The following is a 21,067-nucleotide window of genomic DNA, read 5'->3' as shown; positions in this document are numbered from 1 at the left end:
AGGAACCCAAGTACTGCGATACAACAATACTGCATCTGAGATAAGCCATGCGATCCCGATCAGTGAAACCCATTTCAACTTCTGTCCATCGGGTGTTTCACGGGCACAGAATGTCCCGTTCATCAACATTAAGAACAATGACTGATTAGTACTTTGTGGTGGGTTTATTTCTCAACCCGTCTCTCTCTTTGCTTCTGGATGTCTTGTTCCCAAAACATAAGAACAAAAGGGATATTATATTTTATTGTTCAAGTCGCTGGTATCAGAAGCGAATTTTTGCTAGCCTTCAATTGAAGACAACATACTCCCACCTTGTCCACTGCGTACTGCTACCTCCCAACCAGGTCCCTTGAGAGGAAGAGTATCAACATTTGGCCCTGCGTGTTCAACTGAATCATTTAGCATATCAGAACGGTTCATTAGCCTGACAAGATTTGATTCACTAATTTCACACCCAATGAGTTCCTCCTCTTCATCTTTTTCTTGCTGGATCAAAGAAAGTAGATCTGAGTCCTTTGGCATGTTGGTATTCCGTTCCTGACGAAATTGTCCTTTCTCAATCACCAAGTGCTCCAACTTTAACTTACCAAACGCTACTTTAAGCATGCAACCCTCCACAGAGTGGGTTGTGATAAGCCTGTAAACATGTACAGGTCGTGTTTGTCCAATCCTGTGGCATCGATCCATAGCTTGAATATCCATTTGAGGATTCCAATCACTATCGTAAATAATACAAGTGTCTGCAGCAGTAAAATTGATTCCAAGACCACCAGCACGTGTGCTTAGCAAAAAGATACAAAAGTTGCTATCTGGGTCATTAAAATCCCTTATCTGTTTTTTCCTATCCTCCAACTTAACACTTCCATCAATGCGACAAACCTCATATCCTGTCACACTTAGATAGTATTAGTCCATTGAGAAAATATCAACCTCTTGTGTTTCTGAGCTTTCAAATGCGTTAAAAGCCTCTCTAGCAAACCAAATTTACCACACTGCTTAACCAACTGCTCCACCGGTGGATATTCAAATGATTGATCAAACTGTCACTCCAAAATATCAGGGTGGTTGCAATTCTTTTTGAATCGTCAAATTGTTCAACTTTCCCTTTAGGCCTGTACCATTTTCTGATTTATTGTACAAATAAACCTCAAGTGTTTTGTTGAACAAATGATCTTGGATCTGCTTCTGATGTTCTGTCATATCTGCATACAAAATTATGTCTTTTTTCTTCGGCAGGGACTGCTCAACCTCTTCTTTCAGCCTTCTGAGAAGAAATGGTCTAAGGATCAAATGAAGCTTTGAAATTACTTGAACTCTTCTTTTCTCTTCAATTTCTTCCTGCCTCATCCCATTGCTTTGTTTCCCAGCTAGATCAAACCAAGATTCAAACTCTTCACGTGATGTGAATATTTGAGGCAAAATGAAATTCAGCAAGGACCAAAGTTCCGCCAAATTATTTTGTAGGGGCGTTCCAGTCAAAAGCAACTTATTTTCAGCAGGTAAGGTTTTCAATTCCCTCAGCAATTTGCAGTTGGAGTTTTTAATCGGTGTCCCTCATCAACAACTATATATTTCCAATCATAGCGAGCCAAAGCCTTGCTATCATTCAAAACAACCTCATATGAAGTAACGATAACAGCGAATGTTGGGCCCACTTTGTGAGGCATGTGGATTTTCCTCAGCTCTTTTCGCTCAATTTTGGAGCCGTGATAGATTATAGCATTCATGCTTGGAAAAAAACTATTGATTTCATTCACCCAATTCGAGAGAGTTGAAAGAGGAGCAACTATTAAAAAGGGCCCATGCATGCCCATCCCCTTGAGATGAGCAAGGAGACCAATAGTCTGGGTTTCAAGGTTATTTTTTTTGCAGGCTGGATTGCTGAGGAATTTGAAGGAACCGAGTGAAGACAAAGGACTTAGCCCTTACCCAGCGTCACGACTGGGGTTTAGAGCCTATCATTGTGCCTTTTTTTCCGAGACATTCATCTGGCTCTTTCTTCCCTCCAATGAAACCCACAGAGCCACAGGCCTTACAAGGAGCGGAATTTTATTAAGGATTTTCGGCGCAAAAAAAAAAAAAAAAAAAGATTTTTGCTCAGCATTTCGTGGCGTTTTTCTCTCTGAAATCCGCAAGCCATCAAGGGCTTCTCACATCGAAAATCAAAGGGTTTCAAACCTCATTAGTTACATAAATCGTTTATAATTTTCAAAATGAATTTTCTGAGCCTACCGTGAACATTTGAAGGACTATTATTATGTGTTTTCCAGCAGCAAAGGGGTTTTGAAATTCCTCTTTTACATAAAGTGATTCATAACCATCCTGTGACAGGGTTTCATCACAACTTTTGGGCTCAAGATAAATTTTCAGAGTCTTGTTTCATTGGAGAATTTACTTCAAGAAGGCTGTAGGATTTTCATTCAGGCTTCAAACCTCTAAGGTTTTGTTAAGGGTCTTAAGGGTTTTAAATGAGCAAAGAGACCAATAGTCTGCACCGTCTTTCCTAGCCCCATTTGATCTGCCAGAATTCCATTGAGCCCATTTTGCCACAGAGAAATCAACCACTTTACACCCTTAATTTGATAGGACTTTAACATTCCTCGATCAATAGAGGAACAAGTTCCATCTGTTCTTTCTAGTTCCTCTCCTCCTCTGTTAAATTATCATAAGCTTGAACTGGGGTGCCTCCTATGCAATGGGGTGCCTCCTATGCAATTCTCAGTCATAGCATTGATAACATTTTTTGACTTTTTCTTTGTCTGATAAGAGTCTGCATTATTAGTCACTATCTTATGCTTTCGACCCTTACCACTTTTCTTCACCGCACTTGATTTTGCATTGCCATTCTCGCTTGGAATAAATGTGATGTCGTCCATCTTTTCAAGCAGAAACTCTGAATAAAGTTGAGTCTGGCTAAGAACCTCATCTAGTTTGTTAAATAACACATGATCCATCTGTTAACTCCCATTGCTCAGTTGCTTTTACATTTCTTTCATTTCTCGCTCAGCTCGTTCTTCTTCTAGGCGTTTCTCCTCCATGGCCATATCCTCTGGAACTTCCAATGCTTCACCATGAACTGATAAATCATTATCCTCTGCATCAACAACTGGCACTTCACTTCCAGACATTCCCTCATCTTCTAAAACAAATATAGGTGAATGTGCATCTCCTTTAAGACTGGTAGTTGAATCCTTCTCCATTTTTTAAATCATTCATCAATACCAATCTGGCAATGGTCCAATTGCTCGATGGAGTGTTAAGCTCTTCACGAGGATTCCGCTCTTATGTTCAATCAAATGCATATTGAATGAGTTTGAAAGAGATGAAGCTGGGTACCAAGTCCAAGTGAAATTTGCACCAGTTGGACTTGGCACCTGAAATAAACCCGCGCAAGGCATGCTAAAACGACAAGTTCCCCGGATATCGATGTGCTTCAGGAGATGCATTGAGAAAATTGAGAACATCTCCTAAGTTACATGTTTGAATTTATTTTAATGGTTGACTTAGTCTCTTTGCTCTTTCAAATTTTTTATTTTGGTGTATGTTTGCGAATACAAAATAAATGGAAACGACCCCGTCAAAATAAATTAGAATGTACCCATCTCCATATCGTTCCTCCCCCTGACCCAATTAGATGTATATAGATAAGAGTCTGCTCGATGTAGGGGTCGCAAAATCTTTTCCAATTAGAATTGTTTCAACCAATTTATGTCGTGAATAAACCGCCAAAATCCAACCAATTTTCACCATGATAGAATCCTACAGTATTCCCCAGAACAACCAATAGAGTGGCCCAAATTTAAGATGCTTCCGCGCTTGCACGTAGGGGGATCGATCCTTACACCTTTGCTTGTTTTCTGTATAATATTTTTGTTTTTATGCATACAATTTTTGAGTTTACACTTTACTTCTCCCTCACCCTCTATGCAGAAAAAAATAAAGACAACGAAAGTGAGACAAACCCTCTACATAGGAAAAGATAAAGACAACGAAATTAAGAGAAAATCAGCCAGAGCCAAAGAGAGAAAAAAAAAACAAAATTAAGATGAAATAGAAGACAACCACAAACACTAATAGTAAAAAACAAAATCACTGATAATAAAAAACAAAATGCTGGGTTTTTTGAGCTTTTACACCTCTCCATGCCATTGCTAATTTACTATTTTAATTTACCATGAAACATTCATGAGAAATAAAGAAAATTTAGTCAACCTCGATGAGCATCCAGTTTCGTTTGAGTTCATAACGTGGGATCACGTGCACTAGTACTTTCACTACAATTCCACCAACGATATCATACCCACTTTCCTGCGGAGGTCATTGCCTTGTAAATAGTTTTCATCATCTTACAGACTTAGACCATATTTCTATCTTAAATCCGCGTTTATTGACGGAAAAAGCGTATTCAATTGTAAAAGCGCTGCCCTAAATTTATTCAGAAGACTCACTAAACGGATGTTTGTACTTCTTAATCAAATCTGAAAAAACGTTGCCAGAAATTCATGGCCAAGGTTCACCACCTGATACATTATTTGTTTTTAAGGGTGATGAAAATCAAACTTTTTTTTAAGAGAATCTTAGATGTCTCTATATTAAAAAGGAAGTGTTAACTTTTAAAGTTTATAAATATTACGTGAATGTTCACAATTTAATTAAAAGGATAAACTTATTAAATTATTTAATTAAACAGATAATTTTATTAAATTACATTTATAAATAAGTATTTATGATTATTTATATTTTTAGTCATCTAATTGAGTTCCAATTTTAAAATTTGAAAGCTTCTCAGTTGCTTTTGTTCTTATTAGTATCTAATACTATCCTTCATTCCGATGCTCCATCAACCATCAGATAACAACATACGCAAGATTCTTATGCTCCATCATACCGATGCAACCGACAGCAAAAGGGCTCAGAAAACAGCGATTCAAGCAACCTAAAACACATAGTTGGTATTATATTTTAACCCCAGAGAACAGATTTTACATTTTGGCCGAGACCAGTTATTGAAAAACATCGAAAAGAAAATAGCCTTCCCCGTTTTCCCTTCACACCTTCCCACGCTAGAGTGCACCTTCCAATGCTAGAGTGTGCAGATCAAATTTTCCAATCCAATAAACTCAGGAAGGCTATCAATCCAACAGATCCCCTGAGGTCTCTGGCTTCCTGTACAGGGATTATAATTTTACAGACACAAAGAACTTTACTCTAAAGAACGTAGCACCACAGTTTTCCTAAGCTGAAGCACAAGAAAGTTTCTAGAGCAGGACTTGTTTGTTGAATATCCAACTAAAACCACAGCTTCGTCCTTGTTTTTCCCTTTCTTGAGCTCGCTCATCTAGCTTTCTGATACGAGGTGCCAACTTGCATACATAATCCTGAGCCTGCCTTCCCTTACCAGAAAGACCACCTATTTTCTTCACATTCCATCTCTCAACCAAGAATTCCAAGATGTCAGCATAGTCTCCTGCTGTGTACACTCCTAATCTCTGAGCAACAGAAGAAAAGTGGTCAAACAGATTACCATCCTGCCCATCATACATCAAATGTGCAGGCATTACAACCTTTTTCCGCATCAAATCTTCAAAAGCTAGCATTGTGGTGTCAGGATCAATCTCAAACAACTTTTCAACAATCTTTGTGTATGCAGTCTCATGGCGCTTCTCATCTGCAGCAATAGTTCCACATATTTGGGCTAATTTCAGGTCACCATATCCTTTAGCAAATCTTGCAGTGTTGCCATGTGATATGAATGTTGCTCTTTCCTGGAAGGAAGTGTATAAGAATCCAAGATAGGGACTATTTTCTATGCCTGGATACTAAACAGTCACAAAAGCTCAAGTCAGAATTCCAACATGCAATATGCCCGGTAAACAAATAGAATGGAATCCCACATCTTGTTGCTACCAATAGTAAACATAATAAAATACTTTGACAAAATGCTTGCAATGTTAAGACACTGTACCATTCCAAACCCAATAAGATATTGTATGGTTTTTTCAATCTGCCTCATGTCCACTCGGCCAGACAAGTAAAGATATTTATGAAGAAGATCACCATGTCTATTCTCCTCAGCTGTCCACATACGTGTCCATGTTGCCCATGAAGTGAGACTGGCACCAGTCTCATCTCTTACACCATCAAATGTGTTAAGCATAGTCTGATAAGTAGGCAATGCTTCTTCTGTAATCATGTCTCCTACTAGACAAACTAAATAGTCATCTGGCAATTCATGGGACCGCTCCCGCAACTCTATAAGTTGGTCAATGAAGCCCTCAGAAGAAGGATCAGGCAAAAAATCTTGTGGCTGCCAAGACTTGTCAACAGGCTTTAAATGAATCAGTATATTTTTCTCTGCCCACTCCTCCAGAGATTTAAAGATCTCAACCTTCTCAGGTGGCATGGAATGAGCCACCTGCGCAAGAGCTTCATGCGGTTGGAAATGGATTTTGATCTTTTCGACTTCCCTGAAAGATGAAACCAGTAATATCAGAAATTCATGAGAATCAAAGGCAATGTTAAAAATTAAAATAGGGATCCTTAAGAGACAAAATTTACTTATGACTACATGACCAAACATGTGATTTACTGGGGATCTGCACTTTGATTTTTGGAAATTCTGAAAGTCCAGAAGCTAATTTGCTAATACGTTTGGCTAAAAAGAAACTAGCAATGAAAGTGAAAAGGCTGGAAGGAAATTTGGCATACTGTTTACCATAATACTGGATGCTAAAGATCCTGGCCGAGATGAAATCTTAAGCCGATCGTCTCAAAACAAGCATGTAAACTGTATAAAACGGCAACATTTCCTTTAAAGCCCAAAACATTCCCATGGCTCGATGGAAACAGCACGGTTCAACAATAGAATCCCATGATGTCTTTTCTATAAGGGTAAATAATAATAATAATTTAAATTAAGGTTACTCTGGTATATATAAGATTTTTTAATTAATTGCAATTATTTTTGCGTGGTAATTTGATTTTTTTTTAAATAAGGGGGAGTGAGTCTCTCTAGAAGAAACTGTATTAACCTGAAATTTACAATTACATCATATTTACAGAAATTGGCAATGTACATATTTACAGAAGCATGATTGTTACAATATGCTGTGGAGCAGTGAAGCTAAATTGAACACAATAATCTACGGAGCAGCGAAAGCATGCAGCAAGGGTCGAACCGGGGTGGGGAGGTGATAAGCTGATTGTTCCCACGACTTGGGATAATTTATACACATTTTAAATTTTAAAATAAATTAAAAAAACATTTAAATTACAAAATAAATTAAAAAAAATATGAAATGTTTAAAGTGCGAAGAGAATTCAACCTGTGATTTCTAAATAGAAAAGTGTCAAGGAAATTGAATTTTTTCTCGATAAGAAAGATGCATTATTTAGAAAAACTCAAACAACTACCTTTATATAAGATTTTTTAATTATTAGTAATCGCTTTTGCATAGTAGTTTGAGTCTTAAAAGTTATACACATTTTAAGAAAAAAATTTAAATAAAAACCATGAAGTCTGATTTATGAAGTCTGATTTTGAAAATGTAAAGAGAACTGAACCTGTAACTTCTAAATAGAAAAGTAACAAGAAAATTGAACTTCCTCTCAATAACAAGAGGCATTACTTAAAAAAACTCAAATAACTAAACTTATATGAAAAAATTTAATTATTAGCAAGGGCTTTTGCATAGAAATTTGACTCTTAAAAGTTATGCACATTGTAAATTACAAAATAAATTAAAAAAAACATAAAGTCTAATTCTGAAAATGTAAAGAAAATTGAACAAAAAACATGAAGTCTAATTTTGAAAATATAAAGAGAATGAACCAAAAAAATTGAACCTGTAACTTTTAAATAGAAAAGTGTCAAGGAAATTGAACTTCTTCTCAATAACAAAAATAGAAAAGTGTCAAGGAAATTGAACTACTTCTAAAGAACAAAAATCCAAATCCATTATCTAGAAAAACTCAAATAACTAAACTTGTGTAGGATTTACTTATATAAGATTTTTTAATTATTAGCAAGGGCTTTTGGATAATAATTTGACTGTTAAAAGTTGTACACATTTTAAATTACAAAATAAATTAAAAAAAAGGCATGAAATCTGATTTTGAAAATATAAAAAAAAAAAAAAATTAAACCTGTGACTTTTAAATAATAAAAAAATAAGTGTAATGAAAATTGAACTTTTCTTCAAAATAACAGAGATAAAACCTCAAACAACCAAACTAATCTTCTTCTGAATAACAGACATAAAACCTCAAACAACTAAACTAATCCTCAGATTTTTTTTTGTTAGATACTATACTTTGTAAACTTAAATCTATATATATATTTTTTAAAACTACAAAAATCAACCATTTAAATACAATTCTCAAAATAGAAAAAATCAAAAAAACGTTTCTGTCACACATTTTCAAACCAACCTTGGGGTCATGGAAAGCTTGTGCGATCTGGCCAGATTAGAGCGCATGGCCGAAGAACGAAGCTCGGCGCCGTGGAACAATGGCGAAGGCGCAGAGAATGGTGTGCATTTTGCAACATAAACAGCAGACGCCATCCCTTCTGGTGAGCAGAAGTAAAATGAGATTCAACTCGTGACTGCAAAGGAAGCAGGAATATAGACAAATGGGAAGCTCCAGTTTCCAACAAGTCATTGTGGCCTTTGCATGGTATCATCTTTTGTGCTGGTTGCAAGCCCTCATTGGCCCGTAAACTTTGCTGTCAATTCCCATGGCGTCCTCAAATTTTGTGAAGCGAAGAATTATATTAAGAAAATCCCATTTCATATACGAACAATATCTTACGATAGTTTAAGCTTGAGGCACGTATCTACACGGAATTTAATTTTAATATATAAAGAGATTGCTATCTCATGAATATAAATAATATTGTAGCTGGATGGTGTGAATTATATATTTCAATTTTATGATGTAATCATAGTATTAGTTAGTATTCGAGATTTATGTTATAGGTTTTTAATTAGACTTCTCGTGAGAAATAAAGTTATTTCTTTACATTTTATAAGAAATTTATTTTACTCAAAGAGTGTAACGTAATAAAGAGAATTTGTTGATATTATTTCCCTGCCAGAAACCCTTGGTGGCGCTGAAGCTATCTCTGGATTACTCATTTCGATAATCCCGGGCTGGACTTTTCATGCCCTTGACATATCCAAGAGATCTGGAGGTTTGGCCCTAGGCTTCAACTCTCGGACCACTAAGCTCATAAACCGCTGGGGTGGCCCTGGGCACCTGGGGGCCGATCTTTTTTCAGCAGAATTGAACTCCGAGATCAGGTTCATTAATGTGTATGCCCCTTGTCACTAGAGGGCTGAGTTTTGGGAAAAACTCTTGAGCTCTAAGATTCTTATGAAGGAACCTCTAATCCTGGGAGGGGGCCTTAACTTCTCAATAGGTCACTCGAAATCCTGGGGTCACCATGCCCAGGCTGACCTCCTCTTAGACTTCTTTGAGCACATTTTGGAAGCGCACAGTATGGTGGACCTTCCCTTAGCAAAGCTGCATCCCACCTGGAGGAATAATAGAGTTGGGGAAGCCAGCCTTTCCAGAAGGCTGGATCGATTCCTCATTAAGGAAGGCCTTCTTAGCTCAGGTTTCAATCTCAGGTAATGGGTGGGCACAGGAGGACTTTCAGATCATTTTCCCATCTAGTTTGAAATCAGAGGAAGGATAGAAAAGCCTAAGGGTCCTTTTAAATTCAACTCCTCCTAGCTAAAAGAGGCTTCCTATATTCAAATGGTCAAGACCTTTTGGTAGGCCCAACCCCCCTGCTGCTAGAGAGAATATCGCCGAAGGCTTTGTGGCTAATCTAAAAGATTTGAAGAAACTCTCAAAATCTTGGGCACATAACAAGATAGTGATGGATGATAGAATCCTCCGGGAGACCAAAGTAGAGATCACTGTGATCGAAAATGACAAGAGGGGAGTCTTCACCTTTCCTGATCAAAAGGACAAGCTGCAATCTCTCTATGCCTCTTGAGGCAAAATCTTGAAGGATAGAGAAGAGACATGGAGACTGAGAAGTAGGGCAATTTGGCTACTTGAAGGTGATGATAACACGAAATTCTTTCACAAATTTGCAAATGGGAGGAAAGCAGTTAACACCATATGGCAGCTCAATGATGAAAATGGGATCCCCTCAAACACTTTTCCTCAGCTCTCGGGTATGGCTACTTCATACTTTAAGTAGATTTATAGAGCTCCCACCAATGTCTCTCTAGCGGAAATCATTCGAGTAGCCCAACTTTTCCCCCGCTTTGTGGATCAAGAGGAGGCATTGGATTTGGAAAAGGAGGTCTCGATGGGTGAGCTGGAGGCCACTCTCAAGTGCTTCAAGAGAGACAAGAGTCCAGGTCCGGATGGCTGGACAGTAGAGTTTTACTTGACCTTTTTTGAGACTATTGGCCCTAATCTTCTCAAAGTAGTTGAGGCCTCTAGGAGGGAGGGCAAGATGTTGGATGCCTTCAACTCCACTTTCATTGCTCTCATCCCCAAGTCAGCCAATCCTGCCTCTTTTGATGATTTCCAGCCTATTTCTCTGTGTAACTGCCTCTACAAAATCATAGCCAAGATCATAGCCAATCGCCTGTGACCTATTCTATCCTCCCACATCTCTCCAGAATAGTTTGCCTTCCTCCAAGATAGGCAAATCCATGAGGCGGTTGGAACTGCGCAGGAGGTCCCGCATACCCTTCAAACTAAGAAAATGAAAGGAATTATCCTTAAGGTGGACCTCTCTAAAGCCGTTGACAGAGTTAGTTGGCTCTATTTAAGAATGCTCTTAACTCACTTAGGGTTTCCCTTTGCTTTCATCAAATGGATAATGTGTTGTATCTCTAACATACCCTTCAGTGTGTTGGTCAATGGAGTGGCTTCCCCCTTCTTTCTCTCTGAGAGAGGTCTTAGACAGGGTTGCCCTTTATCCCCTTTGCTTTTCTTGCTAATCATGGAAGGCCTGAGCAAGCTTATCAAAGAAGATCACACTTGAGGCAGACTCCAAGGAATCAAAATCTCTGATGGATGTACCCCGATTCACTTGTTATTTGTGGATGATGTTCTGATCTTTCTTAATGGAGGAATAGGGGACCTAACATCCCTAAAGAACTCTTTCTCTCTATTTCAGACAGCTATTGGGATGATTGTAAATTGCAACAAGTCCACTCTAACAGCACCAGGCTACTCGCCCCACGAGACTCATTATGCCCTCCTCCGTTTCAACTTCGCCCTTCTAAGAATGGAGGGGCTCCGATATTTGGGTTACAAGCTCAAACCTCTGGGCTACAAAATAGCAGACTGGGTGTGGCTTATAGCTAAGCTGGAGAAAAGGCTGAATATTTGGTATCTCAAGTACTTATCCTGGGCCAGCATATTAACTCTAATAAAAGCAGTACTGGAGGCTACTCTGGTATATTGGATGGCCCTGGCTTGGATCTCGAGAGGCATTCTCACTAGGATACAAGCCCTATGCAGCGGGTTCCTATGGAAAGGTAATCAATCAGGCAGAATTTTTGCATGGGTCAAATGGGAAGCTCTTTCCATTCCAAAAAAACGGGGAGTCTAGGGAATTAAGAAGTTGGAAGATTTCTCCTCAGCACTAGCAGCAAAGCTAGGCTGGCAGATCATCAACTCAAACAGCCTGTGGACAAAGGTGGCCATCTCCAAATATATTGACCCCCTAAATGTGCTGGACTGGATAAGACAACCATTAAGAACCACTTCAAGGATATCAGTAATCTGGAAGGTGGTCCTAAAATCTATGGAGACCATCAGATCGGGCCTCATCTAGAGAATACACGATGGCAATGCCGTGAGGATAGGGGAGGATCCCTGGATAGGCTGCGAAAATGCCCATAGATTGCCTCTTGAGCTTAAAGCTCACCTCTAGGAATCAGGCATTACTCATATTAGCCAAATCGCGACCCTGATCAAACCTCGATTTTTCAACAAGATTTGAAATCAGCTCAAAGCCTGCTCATTCCTTTGCAATGGGAACAAACTTGGAACAACTATACAACGAATTTGACTGAAGCACAAGTCAGAATCCAAGAAGGAGTAGATGAATTAATTTGGGCTCATGCAAAGACTGGGAAATACTCTCCTAAGGAGGGCTACTTGACTCTAGCAGATAAATACAAACCTCAAGCTCTCAAGGCATGGTGGCACCTTTTATGGAAGCTTAAGGTCCCCGCCCCAGAACTCACCTCCTCATGTGGACAATCCTTAGAAACAAAATCCCAACAGGGGACAACCTCCTTAAGCGAGCACAACATGGGCCTTTTTGGTGTTGTCTGTGCAAAAGCAATAATGAATCTGTGGACCACCTCTTCCTAAATTGCCACACTACAAAATACCTCTGGAACCAGTCCACCTTATCCTTTCTACCCCTTGCAGATGGCAGGGAGGCTCGCTATATGAGGCATGGATGAACTGGTGGGCTTGTGCAGCCCCACCTAAAACCAAGAATCTTCCCCTTCTTATCTGTTGGGCCCTCTGGATAGCTCGCAACAACCTCATTTTACAGAACATCCTTCCCATTGGCCTTCCACATCAGCCCGTGTCATGCATAATTTTAACATCATTCCAGAAGAGGATGTCATCCATCAGCCTAGATCCATTGTACTTGAAATCATCAATCACCAGTTACCCTAGGCCTACTTTGATGGCTCTGCTCAAGAGCAGGGCTATGGGGGAGGGGCATTACTATACTTATCAGACTCCCATTACTTTAAACTGCAAATGGGCCTAGGAAGAGGCACAAATAACTTTGCAAAACGATCCTCAGCCAAATTCCTCATCCAATTTGCACTGGGAAAACATTGTAGAGATCTTCAGTTATTTGGTGATTCAAAAGTTATCTATGACTGGCTAAACAAAAAATCTTCTTGTTCAGTTTTTACTCTGAGACAGATTCTGGATGAGGCTCATCATCTCATCACTCTTTTTGACTCCTTCATATGCTCTCACATCTACAGGGAAAGAAACTCAGCTGTTGATTCTCTATCCAAAGAAGCTGCAGACAAGCCTCCAGGCATCTGGCTGATCTAGGAACAGAGGGACGGGCACCATTACCAGTTCTACCACCAGTTGTATATAGATGCTCTAGTCTAAAGGGCTTATGGGAAGTTTGGAACATGTTTTTTATCATAAGTTATCATCTGTAAATATTCATATTTGCATCAAATTACCAGACTCATAACAGACAAGTACTCTTTGACAAGAGCAATTTTGATTACATTTTGTTGATCTAGCAATTGTGCCTCCCTACGCGGATCAAGGCACCTGTTACTGATTTTTTTTTTACTTTTCCTAAGTGTTGATAGACACCTTGCTTCTTTTACAACATATGCAATCTGCATATATAGCATGTAATTTTCTTCTTTAATGAAAATTACGATTTTTCCCAAAAGAGAAGCTCCAGTTTCCAACAAGTCTCTGTGGCCTTTGCATGGTATCATCTTTTGTGCTGGTTGCAAGCCCTCATTGGCCCGTAAACTTTGTTGTCAATTCCCATGGCGTCCTCAAATTTTGTGGAGGGAAGAAGTATATTAAAGAAATCACATTTCTTATGAACAATATCTTATGATAGTTTAAGCTTGAGGCATGTATCTAAACAGAAATTAATTTTAATATATAAAGAAATTGTTATCTTATGAATATACATAATATTGTAGCTGGATGGTGTGAATTATATATTTCAATTTTATGATGTAATCATAGTATTAGTTAGTATTCGAGATTTGTGTTATAGGTTTTTAATTAGACTTGTTGTTAGAAACAAAGTTATTTCTTTACATTTTATAAGAAATTTATTTTACTATAAGAGTGTAATGTAATAAGGAGAATTTGTTGATTTTTTTTTTTTAGCAATTTTTATGGTCAGTGTAGTGTAATAAGGAGACTTTGTTGATTTTTTTTAGCAATTTTTATGGTCATTTTTGCATGAAATCTAGCCAAATTTTGATAAAATTATAGTTGTTAAGTTGGCACAATTCAAGTGCTACAAGGATTCTCCATAAGTGTTGAAACCATTTTTCCATTCAAAAACAAAATTTAAATAATGGAACATAGTGATCTCACAAAGAATTGTGTCACCAAATTTTCACAAAAGGGCAAAAATAGTTTGTATTTCAATGGTTCCAAAGCACCCATGGTTACACCACCATGAATTAAATTCACCGCACGTTTCCCACTTAAAAATACTACATGAAAATGACATCCAAGAGCAATCCTAAATGAGGCCAAGAAATATAGATTCCATCAACAATTCAAGGCAAGACAAAACTCCATTCAAACCTATGATTGATGTTCCTTCCCTTCCTTACCTTTCAAAGTCTCTTTTCCTATTTTTATCTTATCATTCCAATCTATGATTCCACTCCTCTAAATTATCCCTGTCAAAACAAGGATCCTCCTCACAACACACCCTTCTTACATTCTTCACACTGGTGGTTGTTCTCCACAATGGTAGCGTAAACCTATCTCACATTGTCTCTAAAAAATGTCAGCTCAATGGCATCTCTTCTTCAATACAATAATTGGAATAGCTTCTCAACAATTTAAGCTCAACTTGTACATGGGCCAAGCATGGATCCTTTGGCTTAGATACCAAATGTTCGTTTTATTAGCCAACAATAACTATATACAATCATACACTAATGCAAGGGACACAAGAAAATTATACCTAAAAATCCTTTGAATGAGAAATTTTATTAATTAATCATTCCCACATGTGCTTGTATTGTATAATTGGCCCCTTTACATAACAATAAATGATCAAAATAACATGTCTTAATTAGATATTCAATTTAAACCATCTCCATAACTATCTCCATAATATCTCCATGAATCTCTCAACTGATGATCCAGATATAGGTTTTAACCTTGTACGGAAATTACCTGCAAACAGATTCTTAAAACACTAAAATAAACAATGGTGAGAACATAAAACAAATATACAAATAGATTTTCCCTTGTATCCCAAAACCGAGACTGCCATATTGATTTTTCATTATATTCCATTTAATGTTACAATATATATATGTGTGTGTGTGTGTGTGTCAAAGCATTCATAAACCCTAATCCAATAAATTTGGATTAGAACATAACTGTAGTTCCCTTGACCAAATCTACAAAATACCATGGGCAAAAAACCATCATGCCCAAAACTATGTGCAAACCCCATGCACAAAACCATGGGTAGGTATGCCCACCATCTTTGGGTCTAATCCCCATACTTGGATCCGCCCAACTATTATTGGGTCCAAATAAAAAATAAAAAAAACTTCTTGGGTCGCTGCCCTGGACCCCATGCAAGGGGGCTACTACCCCCCTATAAACCCCCCGACAGGGGGTGATGTCGCCCCCTCATGACCCCCCCGCTGAGCGCAACGTACATTGCAAGGGGCTAGTCATGAAAAGAATATAAAACACACCCAACATTCTCCCACTTGTTGTTTTCTTTCCACACAGGGGGTCACAAAAGAGCTTAGTCATTGGTCTAGGCTTGTAATGCCCATTATTTCTGTACACCAAGAAAACTTCTCAATGCTCACAAATTTCATCAATGCATCTACAACATTCTTCAAAGTGTCCACCTTTACCAACAACACCTTTTTTTCATCAACCATATCCCTCATGAAGTGATACTGAACATCAATGTGCTTTGTCTTTGAATGATAAGTAGGGTTCTTTGCCAAGAAAATTGCACTTTGGTTGTCAAGGTCTATCCTTATAGTTCTTTTTACCAACCATATACTTGAACACAGTCTTTACAACAAAACTTCTTCCTTACTTGCATGAGTGTCTTCCATGCCATATTCAGCCTTTGTAGTCGAAAGTGCCACTACATATTGTCTCTTGCTCATCCAATTGAATGCTCCTCCAAATAGGTTAAACACATATCCACTTGTAGATCTTCTTCGATCCAAATATCTAGTCCATTTTGTGTCAACAAAGCCATATATGTCCAAAACTCTATCCAATCATGGTCTTCCTTGATAGCACAAACCATAATCACTAGTGCCACACAAATACCTGAAAACCCGCTTCACTATTGTTCATTGCTCCTTCCCTGGTTTTAACATGAACCTGCTCAATACCCCCACTGCATGCGAATGTCTGGTTTGGTGCAAACCATTGCATACATCAGACTACCAACTGCATTCACATATGGAACATGAGACATATCCTCTTCCTCTTCTTGTGTCTTGGGACACTATTTAGTAGATAAATTTACACCTACATGAACAGGTACCTTGACCAATTTATTATCTTGCATATTAAGCCTCTAAAATATTGTCTCAACATGCTTTCTCTATTTTAACCAGAGCTTCGTCTTTTCTCGATCTCGTTTAATTTCCATGCCCAAAATACAGTTTTCAGCACCAAGATCCTTCATGTCGAATTTGGAGGAAAATTGGGTCTTCAAATCCTATATAATTTCTTTTTCATTTCCAATCATCAACATATCATCCACATACAGGATGAAAAAAATAACATGGTCACCAATTAATTTAAAATACACACAATGATCCACTTTTCTCTTGTTGAAGTTAAGTTTCTGTATATATGTATTAAATTTTTGATACCACATCTTTGGTGACTGTTTTAACCCATACAAAGACTTTTTTTAACCTGCATACCATTTATTTCTTACCCTTCACTGCAAAGCCTTCTGGTTTATTCATGTAGATCTCTTCCTCTAGATCCCCATGAAGAAATTATGTATTCACATCCATTTGTTCTACCTCAAAATCAAAAGCAGCCGCAATAGATAAAAGTAATCTAATAGAAGTTAACTTAACAATAGGAGAAAAAATATCACCGAAATCAATTCCCAACACCTAGGAATAACTTTTTGCTACCAACCAAGCTTTGTATTTCTCCACCTTTCCTTCCGCATTCATTTTCTTCTTAAACATTCATTTGCTGCCAATGAGTTTCCTTTCAGCCGACAACTCCACCAAATCCCAAGCCTCATTTTTCTCGAAAAAATCCATTTTATCAACCATGGCCTCTTTCTAGAGTTTTCCATCCTTTGAATCCACTGCCTCCCTGCCAGTCCTAGGATCATCATCAGTAATAGATAAAGAAAAGTTTGAACAGAAAATAGATGGATTGTACCTTTCTGGCTACCTTCTCTCTCGAACTAGTCTTCTCAAAACTGGAGTTTGTTGTTCTTCCTCTTTTGACTCATGTTTTGTTGTAGAGTTTGATTCTTTCTCCTTTAGTTCAAACTCTATCTTTTCAGGTTCCTTTGGTAGGTCTTCATGTTTAATAACATCCTTCACCTCTCTAAACACCACATCTCGATCGTACACAACTTTCCTTGTTTTTTGGTTCCAAAGCTTATAACATTTTAAACCATCCTTATACCCAATAAATGTCAACATTTCAGATTTACTATCCAACTTGGTTCTTTTCTCCTTTCGAACATGTACATATGCATCACAACTAAATACTCTGAGATGTGAGAGAGAGGGTTTCTTACTAGTCCATACCTCATGTGGAGTCTTATCCTCCAACGCTGATGAAGGTGATATATTAAACATGTAACATGCAATATCCATCGCCTTTGTCCAAAATTCTTGTCCTAACCCGACACCACTAAGCATGATTCTTGCCTTTTCCATCAACATCCTATTCATTCTTTCCGCAACTCCATTTTGTTGAGGTGTGTATGGAGTAGTCTTCTGCCATGCTATACCACACTTCTTACATAACTCTTCTAATTATTTCTTGCATAATTATACACCATTATTTGTCCTCAGCACCTTGGTCTTCTTCTCTATCTAATTTTCCACTAGAGCTTTAAATTCTTTAAACCTATCAAAGACTTCATATTTATTCCTAAGGAAATGTATCCATGTATTCCATGATAAGTCATCTATAAATTATACATACTACATAGATTTACCTAGAGATGGAATCGAAACAAGTCCAAACATATGATTCACTGTGCAAAAGCTCTAATATCCCTTTCTCCCTCTTAGCACCTGAGCGGAAGCTCACCCAATTCTTCTTACCATATACACAATGTTCACAAAAATCCGAATCCACAGAGAGAAATTAGACATACCTTCTACCATACCATTACCATGTAGTATTTGAAGGCCCTTCTCTCCAATATGTCTAATCCTTTGATGCCATAGCATGGTATTTTCTCTAGAGACCACTAGATTTTCTGCTCCACTTTCAGGAACCACAAAATTGTTGCATCCATTAATAAAAGTGCTACCCAAAAGCTTGTACAGAGTTCCAATCCAAACTCCTTGCATCAAAACCAGTTCTTCCTTAACCATCTTGCGGGTATTTTTATCGAACATTGTTTTTACACCTACATTATCCATCTTACTTACAAAAATCATATTTCTAGCTAATGCATGAATATGCAGAACACTAGGAAGTGTTCTAATCCTTCCACCTTGCAACTTCAACTTGACTTTTCCATGTCCAATGATTTTGGCCTTTCTGTCATCCCCTGAGAAGACATCACCACCATAATATTTCTCATACCCACAGAACCATTCCCTATAGGGAGTGAAGATAAAGGATGCACCCGAGTCAATCAACCATGCCTCATGATCTACATGTGTACTTGAAGAATAAACCAAGTACACATCCCCACGTTCATCTGAGGTGGTTTTCACCTCTACAAAAGGAGCATCATCAAATACCTTTCCTTTCTCAGGAGCTTTAGATCTATAATCCTTTTTGTAGTGCCCTTCCTTTCTATATTTCCAACATACCTTTACAATTTTTCTTAGAGATTAGGATCTCCCTCTAGATTTAGATCTCCCACTTGAGGACTTATTTTTTTTTTATGTTCTAGGAACATCCTTGTATAGACAAGACATCTCCATTCTGGCTCTCAAATTATTTTGTCTAATCTCCTCCGACAACAAGGATGAGACTATTTCATCGAAATTCAAGGTAGTTTTATTTCTACCTATTGAAACAACTAGACTATCCCACAAATCCTGTAGAGAAAACAACAAATTGATGCACTTATATTCATATGAAATTTTTATATCAACATATAATAAATGGTTTACAATAGTATTAAAGATGTTCAGATGCTCTATCACCGAGTCTCCATCCTTCACCCTCAGGGTATACAACTTTTTCCGCAAGAATAGTTTCTTCACCATAGACTATATTGGTACAAAGTCCCTAACCTGTCCCACAAATACTCTGTCATAGCTTCCCCTGATACATTTAACAACACTGAATCTAAGAGACATAATTTTATTATGCTCTTCACCTTTCGATCTAAATTTGTCTATTCTTTTGCCGACATTCATGTTGGTGTCGTAATTAGATCTACAACAATCCACTGATCTCGATCCACCAACAAATCCTACATCTTGAGCTTCCAAAACTCAAAACTCTAACCATTAAATTTCTCGATCTCTATCTTTCCATTGTTCGTCGTCTTCTTTCACCATAAGAATTGATCCCGTAGATCTCCCACTAAACAAGGTCTACCACAGGCCTGAGAAAAACCGTTTAGTAGAAAAGGCGTCCCCTTGAAGTTGAAATTGCTCTGATACCACATCTAGGTTTTAACCCTATACAAAAATTACCTGCAAATGAATTATTAGAACAAAAAATAAAAAATGGCGATACAATTAAAAAAATATGCACAGAGATTTTCTCCTAGATCCCAAAACCAAGACTACTAGATTGATTTTTCATTATATTCCTTTAAATGTTACAATACATATATATACATGTTGAAGCATTCATAAACCCCAATCCACTAACCCTAGATTAGAACATAATCGTAGTTCCGTTGACTAGATCTACAAAATACCATGGGCAGAAAACCATCATGCCTAAAACCATGTGCAAACCCCATGCAAAAAACCATGGCAAGTATGCCCATCATATTTCGGCTTTCCCCCCATCCTTGGGTTTGCCAAACTATTATTGGGTCTACATAAAAAAAATCCAAGGGCACTGCCCCATACCCTGTGCAACACCCCTACTAACCCCTCGACAGGGGGGGCTGCCAACTCCCTGTGACCCCACCGTTGTGCCCACCACAACGTACAACGCATTGTGCTAGTCGTGGAAAGAATATAAAACACACTGAACCCCATATTTATGAAGGAATAAAATAAAATATAGATATAAATAGAAACACAGAGATACAGTGAAAAAAAAACTTCAATTCATTAATAAAAAGGTATTGAAAACTATTTACATACAAGATGGAAATAAACTAGCTCATGCAATGGTAGATTACATTTGAGAAGTGATGTGGCACCTACATGCCTTCTCAACTATGTTATAGTGAGGCTCGAAGGCCTATTTATTACTGAGAAACAATGGGAAACCCTAAACATAAAAAAACCTAAACCTAGGAGATGAAGCACCAAACGTCTATGGGCCCTGTTGGGGTAAATTGGTACATCAACTTCCCAGGGTTGTAACTTTGGCATAAGATCTTCATTTGATGCATATGATACCTCGTTAGAAAGATATATACAAGGAATAAAAATTTTGATTGCAAACCCCTACTATATGATATGGGTTTTCCCATTTTCCAAAAATATGTCGTATAGGGCCTCAAAACGGATCCAGAAGTTCAGGATCTGAAAAATGCCAAAAATGGTAAATTGTACTACAATTAAGGAAACTAAAAGAAACATTGGTGGAGTCACAGTGGAATAGGTTAGTGACCACTAATATACACCTAGATCATTCCTCCCCCCTTAGGAAGCAATGGTCCCCATTGTGTTGAGTGCCTCCATAAGATAGGGAAACTTCTGCAAAATCTTGTCCTTCGTGAGTCACTTGCCTTGGTACAGGAGTTGGCCAAATTTGACAATCTGATACAAATGGATCTTTTGCTGACAAGTGTTCTTGATCTTTGTTTCCTTGATCAGATCAATTATGGCCTGCTCCATGTAGTTTTGGATTAGCTCTATTGGTGTGAGTTGTTCTGTAATGTCTAATGTGTCCAGTAATAGTGGAAAGTATGGTTGAAGGTGGTCCACATTGAACACTAGGTGCAGGCCAAGGAATGGGGGAATGC

At 38.0% G+C, this 21,067-nt stretch overlaps 2 protein-coding genes across 2 annotated transcripts; both read right to left on the bottom strand.

Annotated features, from left to right (window-relative positions):
* Positions 1-279: 279 nt before the first annotated feature.
* LOC149203238 (chromatin remodeling protein DDM1-like) lies at positions 280-537 on the bottom strand. The gene has a single exon (XM_089400159.1). It carries the CDS (start codon positions 520-522, stop codon positions 280-282), a length of 243 nt encoding a protein of 80 aa, XP_089256285.1. The 5' UTR covers positions 523-537.
* A 4,504-nt stretch (positions 538-5,041) lies between these two features.
* Positions 5,042-20,087, bottom strand: LOC149203237 (stearoyl-[acyl-carrier-protein] 9-desaturase, chloroplastic-like). Its single transcript, XM_089401804.1, has 4 exons — positions 19,998-20,087; positions 12,024-12,049; positions 5,966-6,467; positions 5,042-5,819 (listed from the first exon to the last, which is right to left on the bottom strand). Exons 1-4 carry the CDS (start codon positions 20,085-20,087, stop codon positions 5,259-5,261), a joined length of 1,179 nt encoding a protein of 392 aa, XP_089257930.1. The 3' UTR covers positions 5,042-5,258.
* Between the last annotated feature and the right edge of the window lie 980 nt (positions 20,088-21,067).

The sequence above is a fragment of the Pinus tabuliformis genome, chromosome 2_1 (assembly GCF_031772625.1).
Source record: "Pinus tabuliformis cultivar Carrire ecotype Pingquan chromosome 2_1, CPIR1, whole genome shotgun sequence".
Taxonomy (NCBI): domain Eukaryota; kingdom Viridiplantae; phylum Streptophyta; class Pinopsida; order Pinales; family Pinaceae; genus Pinus; species Pinus tabuliformis.
The sequence above is the reverse complement of the archived record's forward strand: the minus strand, read 5'-3'. Positions and strand labels throughout refer to the sequence as shown.

Coding starts and splice junctions, on each gene's coding strand:
- LOC149203238 (XM_089400159.1), bottom strand. CDS start 522: ATGCCAAAGGACTCAGATCTACTTTCTTTGATCCAGCAAGAAAAAGAT.
- LOC149203237 (XM_089401804.1), bottom strand. CDS start 20,087: ATGCGTTGTACGTTGTGGTGGGCACAACGGTGGGGTCACAGGGAGTTG. Junction 12,050..19,997: donor TAGTAGGGGTGTTGCACAGG/GTATGGGGCAGT, acceptor CTTGTGCTTCAG/TCAAATTCGTTGTATAGTTG. Junction 5,820..5,965: donor ATCTTATTGGGTTTGGAATG/GTACAGTGTCTT, acceptor GTGACTGTTTAG/TATCCAGGCATAGAAAATAG.